An 18,846-nucleotide genomic window follows, 5' to 3' on the forward strand; every position below is an offset into this window, starting at 1 on the left:
AAACTGAACCGGCCACCACACCCACATTTATACCCTGTGGGGTGTGGTCCAGTGACTCAGCTAATCTCTGGCACGCCCTCCCCTCTGCTGCGCATGCTTCTCCCTGCGCCTCTGGTGAGGGTCCAGCCAGCACTTATCTCCTTCGTCACTGTCCACCTGTGGCTGCGAGGATGTGCTTGGCTCTGAGCCTATCTTTTGGCCTTCGGTGTCCTCCAGAGGCATTGCCAGAGAGGAGGGTCCTGGAGAGGGAGGCCTTTCCAACTTCTCTTCCTCACTCTCAGAGTCTGCATCTGTCGACAGCCCAGGTTCAGGCAACGGAGCCACAACAACCATTGATTCCTCCAAAATCCATGCATAATTTCAAACACCCATCTTTCGCCCCTATCCATGAAATTCCTGAGCTTCTCCATCTCTCTTAGGGTCATTCTTTGACTTAGATAATTTTGTCCTTGGTAGTATCTCAATGGCAGAATCAGTGAGGTGATGAGGAGGGAGTACTTCTGATTCCTACTCGCTAAATGTTCCCACTAGGTCTTGGTATTCCTTAGGGATGGTCAGCCATGAGTTGATAGGCTCTATCTTTCTCCTTCCCACCAGTGGGCTTTTGCTGCCTCTGCACTTCGTGCCCCTACGTGTTTTTGTTTTTTTAATTTGATTTATATGCCGTCCTTCTCCGGAGACTCAGGGCGGCTTACAATGTGCTCAGCAATAGCCTTCATCTTTTTGTATATTTATACAAAGTCAGCTTATTGCCCCCACAACTGGGTCCTCAATTTACCTACCTTAGAAAGGATGGAATGCTGAGTCAACCTTGAGCCTTGGCGAGATTCAAACCTGCAGTAATTGCAGGCAGCTGGTCTTAATAACCAGCTTAATAACAGGGTGCCTTAGACCACTGTTCTACCAAGGCTCTTGCAGTCCATCTGCTCTACTCCTCCAGTGCCAGTTGTTGTCTTTCCAGTAAACTGCTGGCTACCACTTTTTTAGCCATGCCAACTCCAATATCATTTCCATTTTCAGGGCTACTATGAAGTATATAGTTTCCTCGTGGCTTCCTGATCTCAGGTTACTGGTTCAGTTAGGCACGTGGCTAGTAGGTCCCTTAGTAAGGAAGCCATCAACTTGCTCAAACTTCAGAGGCTGCCTCATTTTTTAAGTCTCAATTGTCAACTCTGAAGCGAACCTGAAGCCATCTTTTGCATAGTTCTCAAGCTAATCAAGCAGTGGGTGCAACTTGACTCTACCAGGGCCCTAAAAACCCTTCTCACCCCTGAGTGAGGCACTAGCATCTCCACTCAACCAGTCAAAGGGGTGATGGTTCCACTTACCATCAGATTGTCCTGCCCCTCACTGTCGCTATCATAGAAGACCAGGTTGGAGTTGCTGGGGGTCGGAGTTCCCTCCTCTCGCTAGAGGGGGAAGAGACCTCCACGACCTGCTGTGCCACCTGCATTTTCTCTTTTCTCTTCCTCTGCGCCTTCTCCCAGTAGAACCAAGGGGAACTCCAACTTGGCTGCCTTGCCCACTCCACTCGGCCATCGTGCCTTTGGGTCAGGGCAGATGGATCCAGCCATGATCCCCTTGTCATGCACCAGTGACTGCTCCATCTTCTCCACTCTCACTTTGGATTGGGTCACCACTATCTGTGCCCCAGCATCCGCTTGGGAGACTACTGGTGCCTCCTGAGGAGGAAGCAATTCAGGGTTTGTTGTGGACTCAACTTTTTGCTCCATTCCACACATTGTTAGGTCACAGCTCTCTCAGAGTTATCCAAGTAGACTGAGTTAAGAGAGCTGGTTTAATGTCAACTGTCCAAGGAAACACTCTCAGGAGAATTGAATTCCCAAAACTAAAACTTTATTGGACACACCATGTTGGTACTGAAGAAACGAAACCAGCTCTCATTTCCCGCGCAAATGCTTGCTCAGTTAAACAATACTTTCTTCTTCTCCCTACCTTTGGTTGATCACGCTGCCCAATTATGACACGGTCTTTTGTTATGAGAACAGTCCATCTCTTTCTCGAGCTGCAGTGGTGACCTTGCTGGCTCCATGCTCTCATGATCTCTTCATACATTCTCCACATTCCATTTCCCTCACCCAAGGCAAGTTGAAAAGCATTAGGTTTGAAAGAAGCAAAGTGGTTCAAACTTGACATATAAATAATTTAAAAGAATTTTTTTCAGAAGTTCCAAGCTATAAATTGAATAAAAACTGTATAAAATTGAGAAGACCTCATCCTCAAGATACAAAAGCCTCTTGGCTATAGGACAGTGTTGGTGAACCTTTTCGGCACTGAATTTCAAAACAGGAAGGCATGCACGCATGTGTGTTAGAAACCATAACAGCAGCTGCCTGATGCGCATGTGCACACCGGAAAGATGATCTTCCAGTTTCTGGGGCACGCATGCTCAATGGCCAGCTGATCTTTGTGTGTGCATACATGCCAGAAATTGGAAGATCAGGTGGCCAGTGTGCATGCACGCCGGACGTCTGCTCTTCTGGTTTCAAATGCTCCCGCACATGTGAAAACCAGCTGGCCGGTGCTCCAGAATCTGGAAGAGCAACGGGTGACAGCTCGCGTGCCCGGAGAGATGGCTCTGCGTGCCACTTCTAGCAACTGTGCCATAGGTTCGCCATCATGGCTATAGGAAGTAGAAATTGTAAATTGCCATAACAACATAATTTTGTCTATTATTACAGAATGCTGGCCATCTCTCCAGAAAATAAGAACTGTATTTGCAACTAAGAGTAATGAACATTGACCTGTGTTTACAGTAGAAGACTAACTGCTTCATTGAATGGGTGAAATTATGCTGTTATTGTTGGGGGGGATTGGTTTTGTTGTGAGCCGCCTAAGATTATTGTGTATAAGACAGTTTTAGAAATAAACAAACAAACAAAGAATCCTTATTGCTTGTTAGTGAAAAGAACCCAGCTAAATATGGTCTGACCTTTCAACTATATAAGCTCCTTCCTTTAGTTTGCACAAGTTTTCTGCCCTATATTAGGGGAAGACTCATTAAAGCAAGAAAGAAGATGCTATTCCAAAGTTGTGTCTTTACTTCCTTTCTCTTTTTCTATTATCCTGCATGATACAGTATATAAGGGGAAGAAAAGAAAGAAAGGAGCAGGCCGATCAGATATCCAATCTAAGTAAAAATATTGACCATAGTTGTAAGCATGTGTCTCTAAGAGACTCTGATATCCCATTTTTTCCTTGGAGGAAAAACTCCAAAAGTGATTACCATATTTTTCAGAGTATAAGATGCACTCCCCCACCCCCAAAGTGGGTGAAAATTTAGGTGAGTTTTATAGACTGAGTACGGGTGTTTTTGGCCTCCCGAACCCTCCGCGCGTCACATTTTTGCCTTCCCTGGCCCCCAGAAGCACTCTGCAGTGCCCTGCATGGCCCATTTTTGGGCTCCCAAGCCCTCCACGCGTCACATTTTCGCCCTCGCTGGCCCCAGCAGCACTCTGCAGGCCAAAAACAGGAGCATTTTTGGAGAAAACGGGCCATGTGGAACACTGCAGAGTGCTTCTGGGGGCCTGGGAGGGCAAAAACGAGATGCACGGAGGGCTTGGGAGCCCAAAAACATGCGGAGCACTGCAGAGGCCAAAAACTATTTTTTTCTTGTTTACCTCCTGTAAATTTAGGTGCGTCTTATAGTCCGGTGCATCTTATAGTCTGAAAAATACGGGTAAATCCTTGACATTTAATTATTTAAAAGAGAAATATTGCTGTAATAACACTATATTTTCAATTTGTGCATACACTAGAAAATACTATTTTTCAATCATTTCTTCATGAAGAGATTATTTAGCATCAGGTGGAAACATTTTGATTTTCTTCCTTGCAGTGGGAAGATGAAGAGCAGGGGTGAAATGCTCCCGGTTCGGACCGGATCAGGCGATCCGTTAGCGATGGCGGTGGGTAGTTCGGAGAACTGGTAGCAAAAATCTCTGGGGCCCCTGCCCATGCCCGCCCAATCGCCCAGTCCCCACTTGCCCACTTGGCAGCTTGCTGCTTCTTTCGGGCTCGCTCGCTTTTCCTGCCTTGCTTCAGCTTCTGCAATCAATTGCATCAGCTAGCAACTCAATTTGCCTGCCTGCAAGCAGTCCAATCAGTGAGCAACTCAATCTGCCTGCCTGCCTGCCTGCCTTGTGCCTTCAATTTGGTAAGTAACTGGGTTTTTTTGGTGTGGGAGCTTTAAAAAAAAAAAAGTTAATTGAAGTTTTTTTTAGGAGTTTTATTTTTTTTTTTAGACAGCAATTTAAAATTAGGGAAGTTTTAAATTTAGCTGTTTTTATCTAAAAATATAAATAAAATAAAATAAAATAAAATATTTGTGCAGCTTTCTGAGATTTGGTGTGTTTCTGTAGTGTTTCACTCTAACTACACAAACACACAAAATCTCACAAAGCTGTATGTGACATTTTGTGTGTGTAAAGTATAAAAATAGATGAAAATGGGAAGGGGTATAATATAGAATAGAAGGGAAAAATTGAATTTGATTAAGATTAGAGATGAGGATGAAGGGTAATATTGTTTTTTTACAAAAATAGGTGAGGAATAAATATGGCAAAAAGGAAATATAGAAATTGTAAATTTAATTGAAATGACTAAACACTGTTTAAATTTGTGAATCGGCCAAATACTCTGTTCAAAGAAAATACATTGTATGTTTGTATGTGTGTTTCTAATTATTGTTATTTATTCATATTTGTTCTCTTCTATTCTTTAAAGTTTAACAATTCATTCTTTATCTTAATATCTTTATATTTGTTTGGGATTGGCTTTCTTCCTTTTCATCTTTTTTATTGTACAGCAATAAATAATCTTTCTCTGCAAACCTACCACCTCTCTTTTTTCTTTCCTTTCTCCCCTCTTCTTCTCCTCCCTACTTCCTCTTCCTTTCTCCTTCTCCTCCTCTCTTCCTCCCTCTCTTACCCTCACTCCTACTCTAATTTCCCTTCCCTTCCTTCATCCCTCTCTATTGCTGTATCCTTTTATGCATATGGACTACTCAGAGGGCTGAAAAAGTTATTTTTGACTGGTCCTCGCACTTTTGACCAGTCCTTGAACTGACGACTGTCCTCACATTTTACGTTTTTGCCCTATCTTGTCACCATGGTGAAGAGAAGCAGTTGTGAAATGAGTGACACGGTTGTTAAGAATGCTACAATGGGCATAAATGATGACCAGTCATAAGTGCAAAGACCGGTCAAAAGTTCAAGGACCTGTCAGAAATGACTTTTTTCAGCCCTCTGAGTAGTCCCTATACACATAGCCATGGCCACCCGGTCACATGACCAGCTAGGCACGCCCACCCAGTCACATGACATCCAAGCCACGCCCACAAAATAAGCCACGCCCACAGAACCGGTAGTAAAAAAAATTAGAACCCACCCCTGGTTGGGTCACCACAACATGAGGAACTGTATTAAAGGGTCGCGGCATTAGGAAGGTTGAGAACCACTGTTCTAAGGAATCAGAGAATGCACATGTCTTACATAACATATTTAATAGTTTGCATATCAGCACTATAGTTGCAACAAGGGGAATCTTTCCAGCTCCATTGATACAGAGCCCTCCATAAAGATGTTGACAGGATTCACCAGTTGGCATCACAGCGGGACAGATATGGGATAGCGGAGGTGTGGAGCAGTGCAAAACCCAGCCGATACCTGCTTGCCAGGAGACCCTATGGGGTCAAAGCCATCGTGGAGGGGTGGTGAAGAAAGGAGGGACGCTTCGTAGATTGCGAGGAAACAGCAATTTCCTTGCTTGATCCAAAGAAACCCTCCTGATCGGCAGCAGAGACGGCAGCCATTATGGCAAGACCAAAACTGTGACAACCAGGACAAGAAGATTATGAGCTGGAGCGGTTTGTGAACAGAGGATTGAAACTAGGTAAGACAATTTTCAACTTCTATACTAGAGATTTAAGCACAAATAAAAGAATTCTTTCAAAAAAACCTCTCCAAAATGCTAAGAAAGTGGCGATTTAACAGACGGAGAAAGATTATAGACCCAAAAGTGAAATAAACTTTTAATGGAAGACTATGAAGCTTTAAAATATAGAAAGCCCGGACTGGAACTTGTAGTAGAATGAAAAGTGACTTAATTTGCGGATAACTCTGTTTGATTATTGGAAGAAATCGTATAAAGAAAAAGGAATTTTGGTTTTTTATTATTTTTTCCTCAATCTTTTTTTTTTTTAATTTGATTTATATGCCGCCCTTCTCCGGAGACTCAGGGCGGCTTACAATGCATTAAGCAATAGCCTTCATACTTTTGTATATTTATACAAAGTCAGCTTATTGCCCCCACAAACTGGGTCCTCATTTAACCTACCTTAGAAAGGATGGAAGGCTGAGTCAACAGCTTTTTAACAGCTGTTCCAACTTTGCTTTGTTTAATGCTGGAATTTAGAGCAGGGGTGCCACCGACTGGTGAAAGAAGATATTGTAATAGTACACAGTGGGGAAATGACCTTGGCAAATGAGGATTAATTGATAACACAAGAAAAACAAAGAGGAGAAGAAAGGAAATAGTGAAAGGCAAACCTCACCTGGAAGGCCTTTTTATTTTGGTTCCATATCTACTGGCGTTTTGGCTGCTTCAAAGTATTTAGTGAGTCTTTTGAAGATTTCTAAGGCAAGGTGGACTATAATTAACAAGAAATATCCTTGAAATTGAATACTTGATTCTGTGGATTAAACAGAATTAGACATTTGGGGAAATCTGGTGGGCCAATCTGGATTATTAATACTATTTGATAGAACATTCTACGAGGCGAAAAAAGAAAGAAGAAAAATTAAACAAGACTTAAAAATTTGAAAAATTTAGGACTATAAATTTAGAGGATTTTGAGTAACACTCCCAGGACTGTGTAAATTTTATTAATACTGACATTTTTGTTGTTTCTGGGCAATTGGGATATTGGAACCTGGGTGGAATATTGAGCAACTATTAGCCTATTAAATTATTACAAAATGTTTCAACAGGGGAAAACAAATACAGTTCATAAAGAAATATTATTGATGCTTCAATGTATTCAGAAAGATATGACAAGGAATCATAGGGAGATGATGGAACTGATGCAGGATACAGATGTGAGACTAGAAAACCTCCAGCAAATGGCAATAAAAGATGAACAAAAAATTCAGAAAATAGAGAAGAAACCAGAAGGAGCTGAGGAAAGAATATCAATTCTTTCTTGTATCAATTCTAAAAATGATACAAGCAGATAAAGATATGGAAGAGATAGTAATAATTCTTAAAACAGAACAGATAGATTACTCTTTAAGAGTTCAAAATATAGAAGAGAATAAAGAGAAAGATCTCCCAAAATGATGAAAGAATTACGGATGGGTGCTCTAGAGATCCAACAGCAAGAAATAGGTGTTGTGGCAGATGAAATATTTAGATTAAATAAATATGATGTAAGGAGTTACAAGATCCCAAGGGAGAAGCATGAAAGATTTACCAAAAAGTCAGTAAGACATGAAATTCTAAAAAGGGCAAGAGATGGTGGATAGATATAAAATACTTCTTAATATGGTAGTTATTTTATTAAGAGGTAGAAAAAAGAGGTAGAAGTTAGAAATTGGGAAAATAGTATTATGTATACTGATATAGAATGGATTACATTATAACTACTATGTATACACAAATGTTAGAAGTTGAAAGATTATGAATATTTAAATAATATTAGTAGTAGTAGTATTGTGTATAAAGTATATTGACCCAGATAGTACACTGTTCACCAAGCACTTATGGATTTTAAAGAAAAAACTATTAAAAAATTATAAAAAAGAAGAAGAAAAAAGAAAAGAGATGTTGAGGGAAGGATTTTGGACTCCATGCAGGCTTGGATTTCAGTTGCTGAGACACAAAACAACACGGACCTCTTTCATCCAGCCTCCAAAACAAGAGGGAGTCCTCTCAATAGGCAGCAGCAGTTTGCAACCTTCCCTGTCGGCTTCTCTACTAGGTTTCTGGGGAGCCTGGCAAGGAAGTTTGCAAGTGGCAGTTGCATGATTGAGGGGAGCTTGGCAATCAGCTATAAATCCAAACAGATTGCCAAACACCCAGATAGTGAATATGTGACTGTGGGATATGTGTGTGTTTGCAACATTTTGTGACAGTTGGAAATGCTTTAGAGGCATAAAGCACCCTTTCTGAGGCCTTCATAATTTAAAAGTCATTAAGCAATTAGTCATTAAATGAGGACTCTCTGTCAATATCAACTGTCCTTAGCTAACAAGGGCACAGGCAATCTTGGGATGGAATGTTATTAAGTGTTCCCTCTAAAAATATGGATAAGAAACACTAGGGATCAATAAGAATGCTGTCTTATGCAAGATTGATGTTATTAAAGTAATTAACTAATGGAAAAAGTTTACCATAGAAGCTGCTGTTACAATAGTTGAGGTACCTTGGTCAAAAAAAAAAATTGCTCTATGGTACACCATTTTGCCCAGTTAAAGGTTGCAGAAAAGAGAGTTTTAGTAGTAAATAGATTGTGAGGTTCCATCACAAATTACAAAATGTTTTACTCATTACAAGACATATAAAATGATTTCAAAATGAAGTGAGGAAACAAATTTATTTCTAAGCAGAAGTGCCTGATTATATTATCTAGACCAGAGCCCTACTTCTTTCTTCTCCTGGAAGCACCTACAAACTCACATCGCCAAACTTTACTGACAAATCACTAATTCTCAATGAAATATTTTCTTTTAGATGCTAAAAAGGAATATAAATGTTCCAGTAGGTAGTCTATGGCAAGATAGGCAGAAAATAAATTTAATAATAATAATAAAGGCCTAGTAGTACTCAGCACAAAGGCCTGCTGAATACTGGAGAAATCAAACTGGCCTATAAGAAAGACCAAATGAAGAACAGGAAGACAAAGCATTACATGGCCAGTACATAAAAAAGCAGGAAAGCAGATTGTAACAAGACCTGGCAATGGTTAAAAGGAGGAAAGTTAAAGAAAGAGACAGAGGGGCTAATTTTGGCTGCACAAGACCAAGCCTTAAGAACAAATGGATACAAAGCCAGAATTGAGAAGACAGCAACAGATAGCAAGAGCCACCTATGCAAAAAAGCTGAAGAAACAGTGGACCAACCTGACTAACTGCTGCAAGAAGATTGCACAGACTGACTATAAACAAAGGCATGACAAAGTAGTAATAATGGTGCATTGGAAGATCTGCAAAAAACACCTTTTGTCTGCAAGCAAGAACTGCTGGGACCATAAAATAGAGAAAGTCATAGAAAATAAAGAAGCTAAAGTGCTCTGTGCCTTTAGAATTCAAACAGACCTGCCATATAAAACATCCCTAAACACCACAAAACTTAACAATTATCAATAGGACAGTCTGGATAATGGACCTGGCAGTACTGGAGACAGCAGAATAGAAGTGAAAGAACTAGAGAAGATAACAAGATACAAAGACTTGCAAATACCAAAAGTCATAAATGCCTTGGGTGCAATCCCAAAATAATTGGAGCACCATTTGAACACCATTCACATTGACAAATTCATCATCACTCAAAAAGCTGTTTTATTCTGAACTGCACATATCCTGCAAAGATATTTCTAACAACATCAAACATCCACATCTGCCTATCCCAAGTCCTTGGGAAGGACTCAGTGCGCAGACAAAAATGCCAAATCCATCTGAACATCTGGCTGACTGTGCGACAAACAATCCCCCTTGTAAGGCATTACTTTGACATGGTAGTGAGGAGGGTGTACTCTGAAGAAGATTAGAGCTTTGCCAGAGATTCAACTATAATGGATAGGTCTCATCAGGAGTCAGACAAAGAATATCTCTCCCATAAAAAATATGATGAGATCTAAATTACAGAAACCCCATACTGGCTCAATCATTGCCCAGTCAACAAGGACCACACTAGGTGTTGAAATTCCTGGACATCTGGCTGAGCAACCAAGGGCAGCAGGAAAGGTTTTTACCCATTGCAAATATACAGTGAAAACAACAGCTTACATCCTGCGACAATATCTGCAACACCCTCAAACATCTACTTCTGCCTATCCCAGGTCCTCAGGAAGACTTGATGGATGGATAAAAATGCCAAATCTAGTCTAAACCTCTGGTTGACTGTGTGATGAACCATAATAATAATCAACATAGAGAAAAATCCAGTCTGAATATTTGGCTGACTGTGCGACAGACCATAATAATACCTTGCTCATCCCTATGCAACAGTCCAGAAAGATATCCATAGGCTGATGCCAGTCCATAATATTTTCAGAAAAACTGGTAATATAGTTGATACACAGAAGCACTTTCATATAAATCACTTAGAAAGTTTGCAGTGCTAGATTTTACCTTGTTTCCCAGTTTAAATACTTCTTCCAGTTTGGTAAGGTTTGTATTTATCATGATGGAATCTGTATCACCATAAATCACTTCCAAATTCATCTGAGGGATGGAAGAAAGAAAGAGAGGAAGTTACTTAAGATAGTATCCAAAAATGCTTGTATTTATTATAAATCTCTGATTTGAAAAAAGTTCAGAGTAGGCAGAAACTAGAGTGTGATACTGAAAAAATCTGGTTGTTTGGTTCTATGTTGACCTTTTCTAACTAGACTTTAGGATCCCTAGTTTTATTGGATCCAACAGCTGCAATTTGTTGAACTATCCCAGAAAAAAATAAGTGTTCCAAGTCTGCAAAAGAATAAGTGAAACTGAAAAAAATGTTTATTTCAATAAGACATTTGAATATGCAGGTATTAGATTACAAATAAGCTTTAATAATGAAACTCAGCCTTCAGAGTCACAAAGGTGCTTTTTTCAGAAGGCAACTGGATTTTCTGGTTTTCCTTTGAAGACGTTTTGCTTCTCATCCGAGAAGCTTGGATGAGAAGCGAAACCTCTTCAAAGAAAAACCAGAAAATCCAGTTGCCTCTTGAAAAAAACATCTTTGGGACAACCATGACTTGGATGACTGAGAATCTCCATAGATATTCAGTCTTCAGAGAGATTAGATCAGTGATGGCGAACCTATGGCACGTGTGCCAGAAGTGGCACGCAGAGTGCATCTCTGGCACCTTCCGGCGTGCACGTACGCATTCCAGTTTTGGCACATGGTGCCAAAAAGGTTAGCCATCACTGGATTAGATCATATTTACTTTATAGAACTTTGGGGTCAAGTAGCTATAATTCATCAATAAGGATTACATTTATAAACTATATATCCAGAGATGCTTTGTGTTTAGTTCATATTAGACTATTCTTTTAATTTATGCTATTTAAGAATTTATATTTAAAGAAAATGTAATTATATTACCTTTTGTACCATCTCCTTAGTATGCATTAAGATCTAGAAAAGAAAAAGAAATTATAATTAATTACTGTATAGGGTACAGAATGTAAGGCATACCAAGCAGGAAATAAACTTTAGATGTTTGAATTTACAAAACACAAAATATTGTTTCCATATCTGACACATTCATGCCAAAAATTACAGATTATACAAAAGAAATAAAAAATAAAAAGAGAAGAGAAAAACTTACATATCTTCCAGGTATTTATGAAAATGAATGCATCGCAAATTAAAATGGTATATTATCACCAATATATTAATATTATTTTTTCTTTCTGCAGGATATTGTTTATCAGTATGTGATTGGTATGCAATATCACCAAACACTGAATGACCCATAAAAGAAAAACTTCTTCCAAAATATTTATTTTCCAGTGACTTACAGTTAATTGCATAAATGTCTACGGAGATACAAGTCATCCAGGTCATGGTTTTTCGAACAGCCTTATTGAATAGTCTCTCTCAACAGAGGGGGACGGATACAATATCATCTATCTCCAATCTACAACACAGTCCTTTCAACAGTTCCAAGGAGGCTCCATACCCATTTGCACCACACAGGGGATCCTGAGACACACATAAACCTCCAGGTGACCTTAATGACTCGCTGAAAGAATGCAAATAACGAGCTGTCTGCAAGGAGTATAAATCCTTCCATTCTCCACCATCCAGTCAGAGCTGAAGAAGCTTCTTGAATGAGAACCGAAATGTATTCAAAGAAAAGAAAAGAAGAAGAAAAACCTCTTGCCTCTTGAAAAAGCACCTTTGGGACAGTTAATTGCATAATTTTTGTTACAATATAAAGAAAAAGGAACTGTTTGGTCACTAGGAAACTTTTTGTTTGGGGCCCTTTTCATAATGTAATACAGGTATTCCTCAAGTTACAACACTTCAATTAGCAACCATTCAAAATTAGCGACCCCCCCCCGAAAAAAGTATTTACAACCTTGTCCCAAGGTTACGCATGGTGCTGCACCACAGTGGTCATTCGCCCTTATGACTGACTGCAGAGATGCTGCAAATGCAACCTGCCTATCCCCCCACCATCCTGCTCCGCTGAGTCTCCACAAGCATTGGGCCTGCTTTGCTAGCATCCCAGATTCCATTTACTCCTGCCCACCCCATTTCCCATGTCTTTACTGTACTTACATGTGTGTGTGTGTGTGTGTGTGTGTATTTGTTTTCTGAGGTTTTTCGCGGGTGTTTGTATGTAGGTCTTTGGTTATTCGGGTTTTCTCCCACGTAAAATTGGAAGTGTCTTGGCGACATTTCGACGAAGTCTCATTCGTCATCTTCAGGCTGGTGTTTTCGGCTTCGTGCTTCTAGGAGCAATGTGTGATCACTGCTGTTTCTTCCTTTTAACTGCCAGTGGGGGTGTGAACTGATTGGGTGGGAGCTTGGCTGTGTTTTGATTGGGTGGAGGTGTGTTCTGATTGGTTGGAGGCTTGGCTGTGCTCTGATTGGATGGGGGGGGGTTGGCTGTTAAAAGGAAGAAATCCTTCCTTTTAACACATTGCTCGTAGAAGCACAAAGCCGAAAACACCAGCCTGAAGATGACGAATGAGACTTCGTCGAAACGTCGCCAAGACACTTCCAATTTTACGTGGGAGAAGACCCGAATAACCAAAGACCTACATACAAACACCCGCAAAAACCTGAGAAAACATATATATATATATATATATGTATATATATATATATATATATATATATATATATATATATATATATATATATATATATATATATATATATATATATATATGTTTTCTCAGGTTTTCGCGGGTGTTTATATATATGTTTTCTCAGGTTTTCGCGGGTGTTTGTATGTAGGTCTTTGGTTATTCGGGTCTTCTCCCGCGTAAAACTTGAAGTCCAAGAGCTTCCATTTTATGTGACCTCGCATTCCTACACAACTGCCGTTATCAAAATTTAATCCCCACATGCTTCCAATTGAAATGCCACTCCAACTCTGCAGCCACCAAACGCATCCTGAAAAGAACAGAATTGGCCCTAATCAGAAATGAACTTCACACAAAAAGATTCCTCCTAGACCGAATCAACAAAGATCTCCTCACACTTCACTTCAAACTCAGCAACAAGATCCACCCCGCACTTTGGGACAAATCCAAACAACTCGCTGTCTGGAGAGCTGAAACACAGACCACCCTCAAGACAGACACACACACTAACAAACTCCGAAGACTACAAGAACGCCAGAAACAAACCCCTCCCCCCGTACAGCCACACATGAAACAAACAGTGCATAACAACACCTAAAAACCGAACTACACTCTCACTAACGTATTAACATCCAATGGATTCCAAAGAAATAAGATTACCAACCTAATCCAAAAAGAAACCCCCACTAAAATCCAAGACAGAGAACAAGAAAATGCCAAAGCCCTCCTCCCATACATAAAAGGCACCACAGATAGAAACAGCAACATCCTCCACAAACACAACATCAAGACAGCATTCTGCACAAACTGAAAAATATCCACCATCCTAAGAAACCCCAAAGACAAAATTGAGTTAGAAAATCAAGGAGTATATGAAATCCCATGCACCGCCTGCCCCACCTCATACATCGGACAAACCAACAGAAGAATAAGTGCACGCATTGAAGAACACAAGAACTCAGTCAAAAAAGAGGAACCAACTTCTTCCCTGGTCCAACACCTCAAAGCCACAGGACATGATATTGACTTTAAAAAGACCAGAACTATCGCCAAAAGCGAACACTTTAACAACAGAATAATCAGAGAAGCCATCGAGATAGAAAAACGTCCACACAGCATGAATAAACGAGATACCTCCCGCCTACCAGCCATTTTGAAACCCGCCCTTACTGACAAACGAGTCCCTAACACAAAGAATGACACCAGACCCACACTCACGAGAGCCACACAGGATGTAATCACACATCCACGCAGAAAGCAGACTCAAACCCACACTGAGGATGAGGCACGACCGCGGACCAGAAGCCAGACCACAGCTGCATCATTATCCCCTTTAAACCCCTCCAATCCATACCTGAAGCAGACTGACACCCACCATGAAGAGGTAGCACGGCCACGAACACGAAGCAAACAACAGCAACACAGCTCACCAGCTCAAATCCCCCTGCTACTTAGACTAACCCGAGCACAACCAAGCCCCCACCTAAACAGAACACACACGCATCCAGAGCACAGCCAACCCCCCATCCAATCAGAGCACAGCCAAACCCCCAACCAATCAGAACACACCTCCGCCCAATCAGAACACAGCCAAGCTCCCACCCAATCAGTTCACACCCCCACTGGCAGTTAAAAGGAAGAAACAGCTGCGATCACACACATTGCTCCTAGAAGCATGAAGCCGAAGACACCAGCCTGAAGATGACGAATGAGACTTCGTCGAAACGTTGCCAAGAAACCTCCAATTTTACGCGGGAGAAAACCCGAATAACCAAAGTCCTACATACAAACACCCGCGAAAACCTCAGAAAACAAATATCGTACCTCTACGGGGAGGATATCCACCATCTGACCAGGACCTATGAAAAACTCGAAGTCCAAAGAGCTTCCATTTTATGTGACCTCGCATTCCTACACAACTGCCGTTATCAAAATTTAATCCCCACATGCTTCCAATTGAAATACCACTCCAACTCTGCAGCCACCAAACGCATCCTGAAAAGAACAGAATTGGCCCTAATCAGAAATGAAATTCACACAAAAAGATTCCTCCTAGACTGAATCAACAAAGATCTCCTCACACTTCACCTCAAACTCAGCAACAAGATCCAGCCCGCACTTTGGGACAAATCCAAACAACTCGCTGTCTGGAGAGCCGAAACACAGATCACCCTCAAGACAGACACACACACTAACAAACTCCGAAGACTACAAGAACGCCAGAAACAAACCTCTCCCCCCGCACAGCCACACATGAAACAAACAGTGCATAACATCTCAGATAGGATCCTCACCACAGCCGAAACCAATGTCCTTTCTAAAGGATTCAACTTTGCAGTCGCTCCCAAACACATCCCCACTGAAACCATTATATGCGGAATTGAAACCAGCCTGACCAAAGTCAACACCGACGACGCTAACAGAATCAGACTCGAAATCACCAACATCCTCTGCACCAGCAAGCCACCCAAAAGCAACTTACACAAAGAGGAACAGACAGCACTACTTAACCTGAAAGAAGACACTAGCATAATCATCCTACCAACAGACAAGGGAAACGCCACGGTGGTTATGAACACATCTGACTACCAAACCAAATTAACCAACCTACTCCAAAACTCCACATACAAACCCCTAAACACAGATCCCACCACCTACCTGGAAAAAACCACTAGATCCAAAATAAAAGCCTCCCCCATCAGCGAAGAGATCCAGCAAAGAATCATTCCCAGAGAGAAATCATCCAGATGCCCTAAGCTCTATGGTCTCCCCAAGATACACAAAGAAGGAACCCCACTTAGACCTATAGTCAGCTCCATAGGCTCACCTCTACAAAACCTAGCCAAATTTCTCGCCAAACAACTACAGCCCTATGCAGAATCCATCAACTCACATGTAAAAAACTCATTCCAGTTCATAGAGATCATAAAGAAACAAAACTTACAGCCCAGCGACCTACTTGTGAGCTTCGATGTAATATCCCTCTTCACCCAAGTGCCAATCAAAGAAGCCCTGACAGCTATCCAAAACAAATATAACCCCCCCAAGCACATCCTAGATCTGACCAACCACTGCCTATCCAACACATACTTCATCTATAACGGACAAAAATACAAACAAATAGAAGGAGCACCCATGGGATCACCCCTCTCACCTGTCATTGCTAACCTCTACATGGAACACTTTGAAACCCAAGCTCTAGAAAAATCTGATCACAAACCCAAACTCTGGCTCAGATACATAGACGACACCTTCATAATCTGGCCACACGGGAAAGAAAAACTGGACAACTTCCTCACACACCTCAACAGCCTGCACCCCAAAATACAGTTCACCATGGAAACAGAAGCGAACAACCAACTTCCCTTCCTGGATGTCTTAGTCTACAGGAAATTCAATGGCTCCCTAGGACATACCATCTACCAGAAGAAAACACACACAAACCTCTATCTGCACGCACTCTCACACCACCACCCAGCACAGATCAACTCCGTAGCCAAGACACTCATCTCCAGAACAAAACGCTTAGCTGACGAACAACACCTAAAAACCGAACTACACACTCTCACTAACGTATTAACATCCAATGGATTCCAAAGAAATAAGATTACCAACCTAATCCAAAAAGAAACCCCCACTAAAATCCAAGACAGAGAACAAGAAAATGCCAAAGCCCTCCTCCCATACATAAAAGGCACCACAGATAGAATCAGCAAGATCCTCCACAAACACAACATCAAGACAGCATTCTGCACAAACCGAAAAATATCCACCATCCTAAGAAACCCCAAAGACAAAATTGAGTTAGAAAATCAAGGAGTATATGAAATCCCATGCACCGCCTGCCCCACCTCATACATCGGACAAACCAACAGAAGAATAAGTGCACGCATTGAAGAACACAAGAACTCAGTCAAAAAAGAGGAACCAACTTCTTCCCTGGTCCAACACCTCAAAGCCACAGGACATGATATTGACTTTAAAAAGACCAGAACTATCGCCAAAAGCGAACACTTTAACAACAGAATAATCAGAGAAGCCATCGAGATAGAAAAACGTCCACACAGCATGAATAAACGAGATACCTCCCGCCTACCAGCCATTTTGAAACCCGCCCTTACTGACAAACGAGTCCCTAACACAAAGAATGACACCAGACCCACACTCACGAGAGCCACACAGGATGTAACCACCACACATCCACGCAGAAAGCAGACTCAAACCCACCCTGAGGATGAGGCACGACCGCGGACCAGAAGCCAGACCACAGCTGCATCATTAGCCCCTTTAAACCCCTCCAATCCATACCTGAAGCAGACTGACACCCACCATGAAGAGGTAGCACAGCCACGAACACGAAGCAAACAACAGCAACACAGCTCACCAGCTCAAATCCCCCTGCTACTTAGACTAACCCGAGCACAACCAAGCCCCCACCTAAACAGAACACACACGCATCCAATCAGAGCACAGCCAACCCCCCATCCAATCAGAGCACAGCCAAACCCCCAACCAATCAGAACACACCTCCGCCCAATCAGAACACAGCCAAGCTCCCACCCAATCAGTTCACACCCCCACTGGCAGTTAAAAGGAAGAAACAGCTGCGATCACACACATTGCTCCTAGAAGCATGAAGCCGAAGACACCAGCCTGAAGATGACGAATGAGACTTCGTCGAAACGTTGCCAAGAAACCTCCAATTTTACGCAGGAGAAAACCCGAATAACCAAAGACCTACATACAAACACCCGCGAAAACCTCAGAAAACACACACACAGACACAGACACACAGACACAGACACACACACACACACACACACACACACACACACACACACACACACACACACACACACATATATATATATATATATATATATATATATATATATATATATATTGTAATATATGTAATATATCTTTACAAACTATTCTAAAAATAGTATCAAATGGTGTCATTTGATGTTATGTCTCTGTTTATGGGCATCACCCAGGAGCTGGCGGCCCTAACTATAAGGGAATTATTAATGGAGAGGGAGTCACACAACCCCAAATCACCTAGCACAGAAAACCTCCTCCACCTGCTGAATTTCTGCCTTAGGACCTATTTCACATTTGACAACTATCGGTACGAACAGATAAAGGGGACGCTCATGGGATCTCCAATCTGGGGAGTGGTAGCAGAGGCGGTCCTCCAGAAATTGGAAAATGAGGATATGAAAATTTAGAAGTCCAGGTTTTGGGCACCTTATGTCGATGACACGTTTGTCATCATTAAACGGCAAGAGCCTTGGTAGTACAGTGGTCTAAGGCACCCTGTTATTAAGCTGGTTATTAAGACCAGCTGCCTGCCATTACTGCAGATTCGAATCCCGCCAAGGCTCAAGGTTGACTCAGCCTTCCATCCTTTCTAAGGTAGGTAAATTGGGGACCCAGTTGTGGGGGCAATAAGCTGACTTTGTATAAATATACAAAAGGATGAAGGCTATTGTTGAGCACATTGTAAGCCGCCCTGAGTCTCCGGAGAAGGGCGGCATATAAATCAAATTAAAAAAAAAAAAAAAAAGATCAGACCATCTTTATAAGAATCCTCAATTCCATATATCCAGACATTCAATTTACAATGGAGGAAGAGACCAACAACACACTGGCCTTCCTGGATGTGCAGTTGACATCATTAATTTATAATTCTTATCCCACAATTTCTGCCTCTATTATATAACCAAAATTTTTAGCCCATGCTATCATTGTCTCCTTTACGTGATCACCTTCCATTTTGATACTTAGTAAATAG

The 18,846-nt window shown here is 41.4% G+C and overlaps 1 protein-coding gene across 8 annotated transcripts in view; it reads right to left on the reverse strand.

The window, feature by feature from the left end:
- The window catches only part of POLA1 (DNA polymerase alpha 1, catalytic subunit), a 559,576-nt gene that overhangs the window by 359,557 nt on the left and 181,173 nt on the right, over positions 1-18,846 (reverse strand). For all 8 annotated transcript variants that reach the window (XM_034433156.3, XM_087871335.1, XM_087871332.1 and 5 more), the window contains exons 27-28: positions 11,332-11,364; positions 10,371-10,463 (exon numbers count right to left, since the gene is read on the reverse strand). In XM_034433156.3, coding sequence (XP_034289047.2) covers positions 10,371-10,463; positions 11,332-11,364 — 126 coding nt within the window. The remainder of the gene's footprint in view (positions 1-10,370; positions 10,464-11,331; positions 11,365-18,846) is intronic.

Source organism: Pantherophis guttatus, chromosome 5, assembly GCF_059756535.1.
Source record: "Pantherophis guttatus breed Tessera chromosome 5, ASM5975653v1, whole genome shotgun sequence".
Lineage (NCBI taxonomy): Eukaryota > Metazoa > Chordata > Lepidosauria > Squamata > Colubridae > Pantherophis > Pantherophis guttatus.